The sequence below is a fragment of the Coregonus lavaretus genome (assembly GCF_964263955.1).
Source record: "Coregonus lavaretus genome assembly, chromosome: 4".
NCBI classification, from domain to species: domain Eukaryota; kingdom Metazoa; phylum Chordata; class Actinopteri; order Salmoniformes; family Salmonidae; genus Coregonus; species Coregonus lavaretus.
This window is the reverse complement of record NC_139991.1, coordinates 18,338,005-18,350,111: the sequence shown is the minus strand read 5'-3', so window position 1 is coordinate 18,350,111 and position 12,107 is coordinate 18,338,005. Positions and strand designations below refer to the sequence as shown.

At 43.5% G+C, this 12,107-nt stretch overlaps 1 protein-coding gene across 22 annotated transcripts in view; it reads right to left on the bottom strand.

Annotated features, from left to right (window-relative positions):
* The window catches only part of LOC311128686 (CUGBP Elav-like family member 1), a 47,446-nt gene that overhangs the window by 28,808 nt on the left and 6,531 nt on the right, over nt 1-12,107 (bottom strand). For 21 of the 22 annotated variants that reach the window (XM_084160916.1, XM_084160898.1, XM_084160917.1 and 18 more), the window contains exon 3: nt 4,252-4,374. The exons of the other annotated variant lie outside the window; for it this stretch is intronic. In XM_084160916.1, the coding sequence (XP_084017042.1) occupies nt 4,252-4,355 (104 nt within the window). In that variant the 5' untranslated portion in view covers nt 4,356-4,374. The remainder of the gene's footprint in view (nt 1-4,251; nt 4,375-12,107) is intronic. 22 annotated transcript variants of the gene reach the window in all.

Here is a 12,107-nt window from a genome sequence, read left to right as displayed (position 1 = left end):
AGCTGATCGTCCTCACAGTGGCAGACCACGTGTAACAACACCTGCACAGAATCGGTACATCCAACATCACACCTGCGGGACAGGTACAGGATGGCAACAACAACTGCCCGAGTTACACCAGGAACGCACAATCCCTCCATCAGTGCTCAGACTGTCCGCAATAGGCTGAGAGAGGCTGGACTGAGGGCTTGTAGGCCTGTTGTAAGGCAGGTCCTCACCAGACATCACCGGCAACAACGTCGCCTATGGGCACAAACCCACCGTCGCTGGACCAGACAGGACTGGTAAAAAGTGCTCTTCACTGACGAGTCGTGGTTTTGTCTCACCAGGGGTGATGGTCGGATTTGCGTTTACTCTGGAGCGGGATCGATTTTGGAGGTGGAGGGTCCGTCATGGTCTGGGGCGGTGTGTCACAGCATCATCGGACTGAGTTTGTTGTCATTACAGGCAATCTCAATGCTGTGCGTTACAGGGAAGACATCCTCCTCCCTCATGTGGTACCCTTCCTGCAGGCTCATCCTGACATGACCCTCCAGCATGACAATGCCACCAGCCATATTGCTCATTCTGAACGTGATTTTCTGCAAGCAGTCAATGCACAACAATTCTTGCAATCGCGAAAACAGCCGTTTTAATGGCCTTTGTTGAAAAGAGGCCGATCCCAGCATTCCATTCCTACTTTATTTATTTCTCAACTCCTAAATATGCCGAACTGCACAATTTTAAACCCTGTGTTTTTAGCAGCAGTGCAATTCCCTGCAAATGCATAGGGGAGAGTGGGGCTAATTGTAACATGGGTCAATTGTAGGGTAAAACGCCACCCTCTCTCCCTCCCCTCCTGGAGGACCTGAGCCCTAGGATCATGCCTCAGGACTACCTGGCCTGATGACTCCTGGCTGTCCCCAGCCCACCTGGTCATGGTGCTGCTCCAGTTTCAACTGCTCTGCCTGCGGCTAGGGAACCCTGACCTGTTCATCTTGTCCCGGACCTGCTGTTTTCGACTCTCTCTCTCTACTGCACCTGCTGTCTCGACCTCTAAATGCTCGGCTATGAAAAGCCAACTGACACTTACTCCTGAGGTACTGACCTGTTGCACCCTCTACAACCACTGTGATTATTATTGACCCTGCTGGTCATCTATGAATGTTTGAACATCTTGAAGAACAATCCGGCCTTAATGGCCATGTACTCTTACAGTGAGGGAAAAAAGTATTTGATCCCCTGCTGATTTTGTACGTTTGCCCACTGACAAAGAAATGATCGGTCTATAATTTTAATGGTAGGTTTATTTGAACAGTGAGAGACAGAATAACAACAACAAAAATCCTGAAAAACGCATGTCAAAAATGTTATAAATTGATTTCCATTTTAATGAGGGAAATAAGTATTTGACCCCCTCTCAATCAGAAAGATTTCTGGCTCCCAGGTGTCTTTTATACAGGTAACAAGCTGAGATTAGGAGCACAATCTTAAAGGGAGTGCTCCTAATCTCAGTTTGTAACCCGTATAAAAGATACCTGTCCACAGAAGCAATCAATCAATCAGATTCCAAACTCTCCACCATGGCCAAGACCAAAGAGCTCTCCAGGGATGTCAGGGACAAGATTGTAGACCTACACAAGGCTGGAATGGGCTACAAGACCATCGCCAAGTAGCTTGGTGAGAAGGTGCCAACAGTTGGTGCGATTATTCGCAAATGGAAGAAACACAAAATAACTGTCCCTCGGCCTGGGGCTCCATGCAAGATCTCACTTCGTGGAGTTGCAATGATCATGAGAACGGTGAGGAATCAGCCCAGAACTACACGGGAGGATCTTGTCAATGATCTCAAGGCAGCTGGGACCATATACACCAAGAAAACAATTGGTAACACACTACGCCGTGAAGGACTGAAATCCTGCAGCGCCCGCAAGGTCCCCCTGCTCAAGAAAGCACATACAGGCCCGTCTGAAGTTTGCCAATGAACATCTGAATGATTCAGAGGAGAACTGGGTGAAAGTGTTTTGGTCAGTTGAGACCAGAATCGAGCTCTTTGGCATCAACTCAACTCGCCGTGTTTGGAGGAGGAGGAATGCTGCCTATGACCCCAAGAACACCATCCCCATCGTCAAACATGGAGGTGGAAACATTATGCTTTGGGGGTGTTTTTCTGCTAACTTCACTGCATCAAAGGGACGATGGACGGGGCCATGTACCATCAAATCTTGGGTGAGAACCTCCTTCCCTCAGCCAGGGCATTGAAAATGGGTCATGGATGGGTATTCCAGCATGACAACGACCCAAAACACACGGCCAAGGCAACAAAGGAGTGGCTCAAGAAGAAGCACATTAAGGTCCTGGAGTGGCCTAGCCAGTCTCCAGACCTTAATCCCATAGAAAATCTGTGGAGGGAGCTGAAGGTTCGAGTTGCCAAACGTCAGCCTCGAAACCTTAATGACTTGGAGAAGATCTGCAAAGAGGAGTGGGACAAAATCCCTCCTGAGATGTGTGCAAACCTGGTGGCCAACTACAAGAAACGTTTGACCTCTGTGATTGCCAACAAGGGTTTTGCCACCAAGTACTAAGTCATGTTTTGCAGAGGGGTCAAATACTTATTTCCCTCATTAAAATGCAAATGAATTTATAACATTTTTGACATGCGTTTTTCTGGATTTTTTTGTTGTTATTCTGTCTCTCACTGTTCAAATAAACCTACCATTAAAATTATAGACTGATCATGTCTTTGTCAATGGGAAAACATACAAAATCAGCAGGGGATCAAATACTTTTTTCCCTCACTGTATAATCTCCACCCGGCACAGCCAGAAGAGGACTGGCCACCCCTCAGAGCCTGGTTCCTCTCTAGGTTTCTTCCTAGGTTCCTGCCTATCTAGGGAGTTTTTCCTAGCCACCGTGCTTCTACAACTGTATTGCTTGCTGTTTGAGATTTTAGGCTGGGTTTCTGTATAGCACTTTGTGACATCCGCTGATGTAAAAAGGGCTTTATAAATAAATGTGATTGATTGATTGACATAAATTGTGAGTAGACAGATGACATTTTTTGCTGAGCAAAAGTTGTGGCAACCAGGGAAAGTATTGGAGGAAAAAATTGTGACATTAAGTGGTTTCTGTGAGAAGTACAGGCAGGGGGGCGTGTTACCCCAAGTTACCCTAACAGGTTGGCCTACATTATATTCACTGTTTATGCAAAACATTTTTAGATATAAAATTAATCAATAGGATGCGAACTAGTTAAAATATCACATTTGGAACCTGGCTAATGATTAGCCCAATAAGGATAAATGCAGATACATAACCTCATGCTTCAGCATATTTATTTATAGTTTATTTATGCTGCATCAGTTGGGCTACAGGTGATAATGCTTATTGCTAATAGCATTCCTCATAATATGGACCATGCATAGTCCAATATGTAAAAATAATTTTAACAATATGTTATTGGGCTCATTTCTGGAAGTGGAAATTATATTTTAGATGGTGTCAGCATAATTTAATTTTTATTCATTTTGGAGTAGAACATCCTTTAAAAAATGTCACCTGAGCTTCTCAGTCCTTCTACATAAAAATTATCTGGGGGGCATACTGGACCCCCCAAAACAAGGGGGGGCAGCACCCCCACTTCAACAGTTTTTGGTGGAAATCAGCTTTGAAATCAGCATATTTTGCGTTATGGCTATCAATTGATGTTAGCTTCAGCTGTAAGCTAACAAGACAAGTTAGCTTACAAAGCTGAAAGCTACCAATACCTTCTCGAATTGTAAAGTGTTCTAGCCTGTATGGACATTGTTTTGCAAACAGTAATTAACAGTTTCGTGCCTCGCACTATAAGGGGGACATCGGCTGTGCAGATAAGAGTTGATCCGAGAGACACATTTGACACAAGTACCGAAACAAAAAATTCCAGTACCGAACCGTTTTTCATGTTCTAGTATTGAAAAGGTACAGAAGTTTCAGTATACCGTGCAACACTAGTGTCTACATTATAGAATAGCAGATGCAGGAGTCATTTTCCAAAATGTATGCTCAAAATATCCTGAGGCCTTCCAACTTTAGAATCTTGATACACTACCATGCTTCACATGCAATTCTTAACCACTCCTTGTAGGCCCAACTAGTATGTACTACTATAGTGTCCTCTACTGCATTTCAGCACCAGAATTAGCTCTTGAGTGGAATGTTGACCCAAAGCATACCAGTGTAGGCAGAGGGTCCACTGAAGGGGAAAAAGCAAGGGAGAGAAAGAGTTCTTACCCCCCCATGGTGGGTACCTCCAGGGCAGTGTGGGGAAGCTCACATTGTGGCTGCCCATGCTGCTCCGTGGACAGGTACAAGCCTTCAGCGTCGATGCTATCCATTCAGTGCCTTTCACAATCACTACAGAAACACACCAAACAGCACAGGACAAACATGACACTCATGTCGTCACAAGAAAAACACAAACAGTGGATGGAAAGGACTTACAGTGGCTAAGACAAAAAGATCCAGAGTTTGACAGAGGAAAAAGTGTAACATGCACATGGAAGATATGAGAGAAATCGAAATGTACATGACAAAACTGGACACAATTACAGGCACTGCATGTAGGCTAGACTGTACATTGACGTTCTTTCTGGATGCAAAGAAGGGCAGGCAACCTAGAGAACGTTACATGGAGTGCATAGCTACTAGAGTAGTGATTTGTCTTACTGCGTTAAGGAGGATATGAAATGAGTGGACCTAAAAATACTGCCTTCTCCTTGGCCTACATTTCAAAAATGAATTGCTAGTCTGAGTTACTTTGTGCTTTTCTGAATTATTTGCACAACAAACTCAAGGGATGAGAGAAGGTCAATGTGTTATCAATCTAAGAACAAGGCATTTGGTTAGGTTACAACAACCCTGGGGTGTAAAGGTGAAAAACTGCTTTCTGACACGAAGTACACCAACATTTACTCTTATTCAATTGGCTAGCTGTGTTGTTGAAAGGCCCCAAGATTCAGGACTGTTTACATGGTAGATATCCATAGCTACTCCATCATGTCAAAAAGTGTTTAAAGACATGCTCCGGTACTTTGGCGACTAGTAATATTTTTTTTTTTAAACCTCCTTTTTTGGGCTGGATGTTTCAATGTGTTCATACATGTATAAACTATGAACAGAATTACTGTCATACCTCAATTAGCTACGAAATCCCTAGTTTGAAAGCAACTGTTTTCTGGAAGCTGTGGAGCGCCATTTTCTCTACATTTCCTCCCACGTGGGCCAGCCCCCTAAAAATTAGAGTTCCGGCCAATGAGCTTCAGCCCCTTGCCATTTCAGTGACAGCTAGCATGATGCACACACAGTAGAGCGAGAAAGAGCAATGAAGTGGTGACATATCTGCACATAGTCGGGGACAATTTTTTGGAACCGTTTTTGGGGTTGTGGGGTGCTACTTTCAGAACTACTGGCTAAAAAGTATACAAAAGTACCGGATATCGCCTCCCGAATGGCGCAGCGGTCTAAGGCACTGCATCGCAGTGCTTGAGACTTCACTACAGACCTGGGTTCGTTCCCAGGCTGTGTCACAGCCGGCCGTGACCGGGAGACACATGAGGCGGCGCACAATTGGCCCAGTGTCGTCCGGGTTAGGCCTCTAGCGACCCCTTGTGGTGGGCAACAAGCTGACTGCAAGCTGACTTCGGTCACCAGCTGGATGTGTTTCCTCCAACACATTGGCTTCCGGGTTAAGCGAGCAGTGTCAAGAAGCAGTGCGGCTTGGCAGGGTCGTTTTTCGGAGGATGCATGGCTCTCGACCTTTGCCTCTCCCGAGTCTGTAGGGGAGTTGCAGCGATGGGCAAGACTAACTACCAATTGGATATCACGAAATTGGGGACAAAAAGGGGTAAAAGTACAAACCAAAAAACACAAAAAGTACCCGAGATCCCTTTAAAGGTTAGGATGACTTTTCATCAATAACTAAACATGAATACTAGGATAGTCTTTTTATACACACCAATAAGAGAGAAAATGAGTCCTTGATACTACTCAACTACAAATTGTGCAGATCTTCCATGACTCAAGTGAAAATGACTTTAAATAAAAGAGAAACAATCATAGGCCTCTAATCTCAGACAAACATGTGTTCACTTTGTTGTTGTCAAAACTGTTGTACCCCAGCAACTCACATAATTGGCGAGAATGCCTTATCCTTTCACATGGCCAATTCATTTTCTGAACCAAGCAATGCACCAATCCTGGGCTAGGATAGTTTTGTTCACTGAGGGCTATGAATTATTGATCCGTTCTCAGTACAGCCATGCAATGAGTCCTATCTAACTGTAATATCTCTGCTGTCTGGCTTGATGGGTGTTAGTGGACCAAGCACAGGGCCCAGAGGGTTTACCTTAGGGGTCATCAACTAAATTCAGCCGCGGGCTGATTTTTCTTGAGTGGATGGTCGGGGGCCGGAACATAATTATAAATCATTTGTACTCTGCAAATTGACGCAAGAAGCCAAAACAGATATTGTATTTGACAAAAACAATAATTTCAAACCTTGATTACATTGGTACACGATCACGTCTCTATTTATGAGTGGAAATACTTGGGAATAGATTTCCTAAATTAAAATCATTGAGGTAAATTCCTACTGACTTTACAGTCTTATTTCCAAAAACTATAATAAACATTTAAAATCAGGCCACCAGTTGACGATCCCTGGTTTACAATTACACTTATTAGCAAACCTGTTATTTGTCCAGTAGTGCTGAGCGATTAGTGCTTTTTGAAATCGGTTCATTTCGGTTCAATTATTTAAATTAAAAAAAATCTAGCTTTTCAATTTCGGTTTCGCTAATTGTTTTGGGACATTAAATACACCAAAACAATTATTAAAAGTCCCATGATGGTAGTGACTGCCCATTACTGCATATCACTTATTAACCATCATTTATTCACATTACTTTAATAAAATATTTCAGTTGTGTATATATTATACTGAACAAAAATATAAATGCAAAATGAAAGAATTTCTACGATATTTTACAAATAAGGAAATCAGTCAATTGAAATAAATTAATTGGGCCCTAATCTATGGTTTTCACATGACTGGGCACTGGCGCAGTATGGCCCACCCACTGGAGAGCAAGGCCCAGCCAATAAGAATTAGTTTTTCTCCACAAAAGGGCTTTATTACAGACAGAAATACTCAGTTTCATCAGCTGTCCGGGTGGCTGGTCTCAGACGATCCCGCAGGTGAATAAGCGGGATGTGTAGGTCCTGGACTGGCGTGGTTAAACGTTGTCTGCGGTTGTGAGGCCGGTTGGACGTACTGCCAAATTGCCAAGCTAATCCGTCCACCTGACAGGTGTAGCATGTCAAGACACCAGTCTCAATGTCAACAGTGGCGACTCCGGGATGCTGACCTTCTAGGCAGAGTTGCAAAGAAAAAGCCATATCTCAGACTGGCCAATAAAAATTAAATATTAAAATGGGCAAAAGAACACAGACAAAGGACCTTTTCTTTGTAACTCTGCCTAGGTCAGCATCCTGGAGTCGCCTCTTCATTGTTGACGTTGAGACCTTCAGTGTCTTGGCAATTTCTTGCATGGAAGCGCCTTAATTTCTCAGAACAAGAATAGACTGATGAGTTTCAGAAGAGAGTTATTTGTTTCTGGCCATTTTGAGCATGTAATTGAACCCACAATTGCTGATGCTCCAGATACTCAACTAGTCTCAAGAAGGCCAGTTTTATTGCTTCTTTAAATCAGCACAAGTTTTCAGCTGTGCTAACATAATTGCAAAAGGGTTTTCTAATGATCAATTAGCCTTTTAAAATGATAAACTTGGATTAGCAAACACAATGTGCCATTGGAACACAGGACTGATGGTTGCTGATAATGGGCCTCTGTACACCTATGTAATTTTTATTACATTAAAAATCTGCCGTTTCCAGCTACAATAGCCATTTACAACATTAACAATGTCTACACTATATTTCTGATGAATTTGATGTTATTTTAATGGGCAAAATCATTTGCTTTTCTTTCAAAAATAAGGAAATGTCTAAGTGTCCCCAAACTTTTGAACGGTAGTGTATATCTCTCCGAGAGTGGCTCTGCCGTCAAAAAATGTAATATCCTGCTCTGTTGGGAGCAGTACAGCTGGATAAAACAATTAGCACACCAAAGATTGACAGGGGTTGGGATACTAGGGGATGGGACCAGAAAATTCAAACGAGATAACAAGGAACCTGGGAGTTGCCATGAATTACTAATAAAACAGTTGCTAAGGAGGTTGGCAGTCTTGCAGGGTTATAACATACACACATTCCTGGGAAAAGAAACACCGCTGACAAGTTTGACATTGCCATGAATAACCAAAATGAAATAACACAATAATGCATTGAAAAGCTCATTACAAGCTGTGAAACCCCTCAGTGAGTACGGTTAAATGCACACAATAATATGATTATTGTGGATAATCTGATTAATATAATAGTTCATTTAAAATGTTTACATACTTTGCAAGACAAACGATTTCCCTAATAATCCTGTTTACATGGACACATTAGACCTGTATTGACTCTTTGCCACATCATTGGCAAAGAGTCAATACAGGTCTAAGATTGAATCATACTACACTGGCTCTGACGCTCGTCGGATGTGGCAGGGCTTGAAAACTATTACAGACTACAAAGGGAAGCACAGCCGCGAGCTGCCCAGTGACACAAGCCTACCAGACGAGCTAAACCACTTCTATGCTCGCTTCGAGGCAAGCAACACTGAAGCATGCATGAGAGAACCAGCTGTTCCGGACGACTATGTGATCACGCTCTCCGTAGCCGATGTGAGTAAGACTTTTAAGCAGGTCAACATTCACAAGGCCGCAGGGCCAGACGGATTACCAGGACGTGTACTCCGAGCATGTGCTGACCAACTGGCAAGTGTCTTCACTGACATTTTCAACATGTCCCTGACTGAGTCTGTAATACCAACATGTTTCAAGCAGACCACCATAGTCCCCGTGCCCAAGAACTCTAAGATAACCTGCCTAAATGACTACCGACCCGTAGCACTGACGTCTGTAGCCATGAAGTGCTTTGAAAGACTGGTCATGGCTCACATCAACAGCATAATCCCAGAAACCCTAGACCCACTCCAATTTGCATACCGCCCCAACAGATCCACAGATGATGCAATCTCTATCGCACTCCACACTGCCCTTTCCCACCTGGACAAGAGGAACACCTACGTGAGAATGCTATTCATTGACTACAGCTCAGCATTCAACACCATAGTGCCCTCTAAGCTCATCACTAAGCTAAGGATCCTGGGACTAAACACCTCCCTCTGCAACTGGATCCTGGACTTCCTGACGGGCCGCCCCCAGGTGGTAAGGGTAGGTAACAACACATCTGCCACACTGATCCTCAACACGGGGGCCCCTCAGGGGTGCGTGCTCAGTCCCCTCCTGTACTCTCTGTTCACCCATGACTGCATGGCCAGGCACGACTCCAACACCATCATTAAGTTTGCCGACGACACAACAGTGGTAGGCCTGATCACCGACAACGATGAGACAGCCTATAGGGAGGAGGTCAGAGATCTGGCCGTGTGGTGCCAGGACAACAACCTCTCCCTCAACGTGACCAAGACAAAGGAGATGATTGTGGACTACAGGAAAAAAAAGAGGACTGAGCACGCCCCCATTCTCATCGACGGGGCTGTAGTGGAACAGGTTGAGAGCTTCAAGTTCCTTGGTGTCCACATCACCAACGAACTATCATGGTCCAAACACACCAAGACAGTCGTGAAGAGGGCACGACAAAGCCTATTCCCCCTCAGGAGACTAAAAAGATTTGGCATGGGTCCTCAGATCCTCAAAAAATTCTACAGCTGCACCATCGAGAGCATCCTGACTGGTTGCATCACCGCCTGGTATGGCAACTGCTTGGCCTCTGACCGCAAGGCACTACAGAGGGTAGTGCGTACGGCCCAGTACATCACTGGGGCAAAGCTCCCTGCCATCCAGGACCTCTATACCAGGCGGTGTCAGAGGAAGGCCCTCAAAATTGTCAAAGACTCCAGCCACCCTAGTCATAGACTGTTCTCTCTGCTACCGCACGGCAAGCGGTACCGGAGTGCCAAGTCTAGGTCCAAAAGACTTCTCAACAGCTTCTACCCCCAAGCCATAAGACTCCTGAACAGCTAATCATGGCTACCCGGACTATTTGCACTGCCCCCCCACCCCATCCTTTTTACGCTGCTGCTACTCTGTTAAGTAAGTATTTATGCATAGTCACTTTAACTCTACCCACATGTACATATTACCTCAACTACCTCAACTAGCCGGTGCCCCCGCACATTGACTCTGCAACGGTACCCCCCTGTATATATAGCCTCCCTACTGTCACTTTATTTTACTGTATATATAGCCTCCCTACTGTCACTTTATTTTACTTCTGCTCTTTTTTTCTCAACACTTTTTTTGTTGTTGTTTTATTCTTACTTTTTTGTTTAAAATAAATGCACTGTTGGTTAAGGGCTGTAAGTAAGCATTTCACTGTAATGTCTGCACCTGTTGTATTCGGCGCATGTGACCAATAAAATTTGATTTGATTTTTGATTTGATTTGACATCTGAAATCAGGCTACCTGACGGGACTTATATAAATGCAGAAAATCGGCAATAACTAAAAAAAATTATACCACAGCGACAATGTTATATTTGATTCTGAGTTCAGACAAAGTTTGCATGCGAAAACTATTTATAATATGCATACTTTGTTTTTCTGAACTCACTTCACTCGCGCATAAGACGGAGGCTTGCGCTACCAGTGTTCACCCATGCGCAGATCAAATACACCGCTGTAATGCCGATTTAAGCTGTTTACATGTCCTAATAATTTGTAAGCTTGTTCAGAAAACTAGCTGTTTTAATCAGCGTATGCTTACTTCAATTTTGACTTTACGCTGATTAAGATTAGCAGAGTAAAGTGTTTACATCTCCCAAATGGCTGGAAAGGTGGATGAAGGCGGCAACTGATAACTGACTAAATTGTGTCAACTAAACAACCCTAAGCACACAGCCAAGACAACGCAAGAGTGGCTTCAGGACAAGTCTCTGAATGTCCTTGAGTGGCCCAGCCAGAGCCCGGATTTGAACCCGATCTAAAATCTCTGGGAAGACCTGAAAATAGCTGTGCAGCGACGATCCCCATCCAATCTGACAGAGCTTGAGAGGATCTGCAGAGAAGAATGGGAAAAACTCCCCAAATACTGGTGTGCCAAGCTTATAGCGTCATACCCAAGAAGACTCTAGGCTGTAATCACTGCCAAAGGTGCTTCAACAAAGTACTGGGTAAAGGGTTTGAATACTTATGTAAATGTGATATCAGTTTTTAATTTTTAATACATTTGCCAAAATGTCTAATAACCTGTTTTTGCTTTGTCATTATGGGGTATTGTGTGTAGATTAATGAGTGGGGGAAAACAATTTAATCAATTTTAGAATAAGGCTGTAACGTAACAAAATGTGGAAAAAGTCAAGGGGTCTGAATACTTTCCGAACGCACTGTATATTTGCTACTGCTCGACTAAAAAAATATTGGTTGACCAACAGCCTATCGACCAAACAATCGGCAGTCAAATAATTGGGGTCAGCCCTAATTCCAGCGCAGACTGGAATCTGAAGATGTAGGCAAATTCTTCTTTATTGAACAAAAGAAAATTCAGAAGATTCTGGATCCGTATTTTAACTGTAAAATATAATAGCCTAATTGTCAACCCAAAATTCATGACAATCACTGAATTAGGTTGCAGATCAGAATATCTTGCATTCCTGCATGGACGTGATAAAAACGTATTTCTTGAATACAGGCCTCCTGTAGCTCAGTATGTAGAGCATAGCGCTTGCAACGGCAGGGTTGTGGGTTCGATTCCCACGGGGGGCCAGTATGAAAAATATATGCACTCACTAATTGTAAGTCGCTCTGGATAAGAGCGTCTGCTAAATGACTAAAATGTAAATGTAAATGTAATACCATCTTAGTAGTATATTACACCTCTTAATAAACGCTGTGAATTACTTTATAAGTGATTACTTATTTATTCTATTGCGTGACCCAGCTTTTTTTTTTGGTGCGAT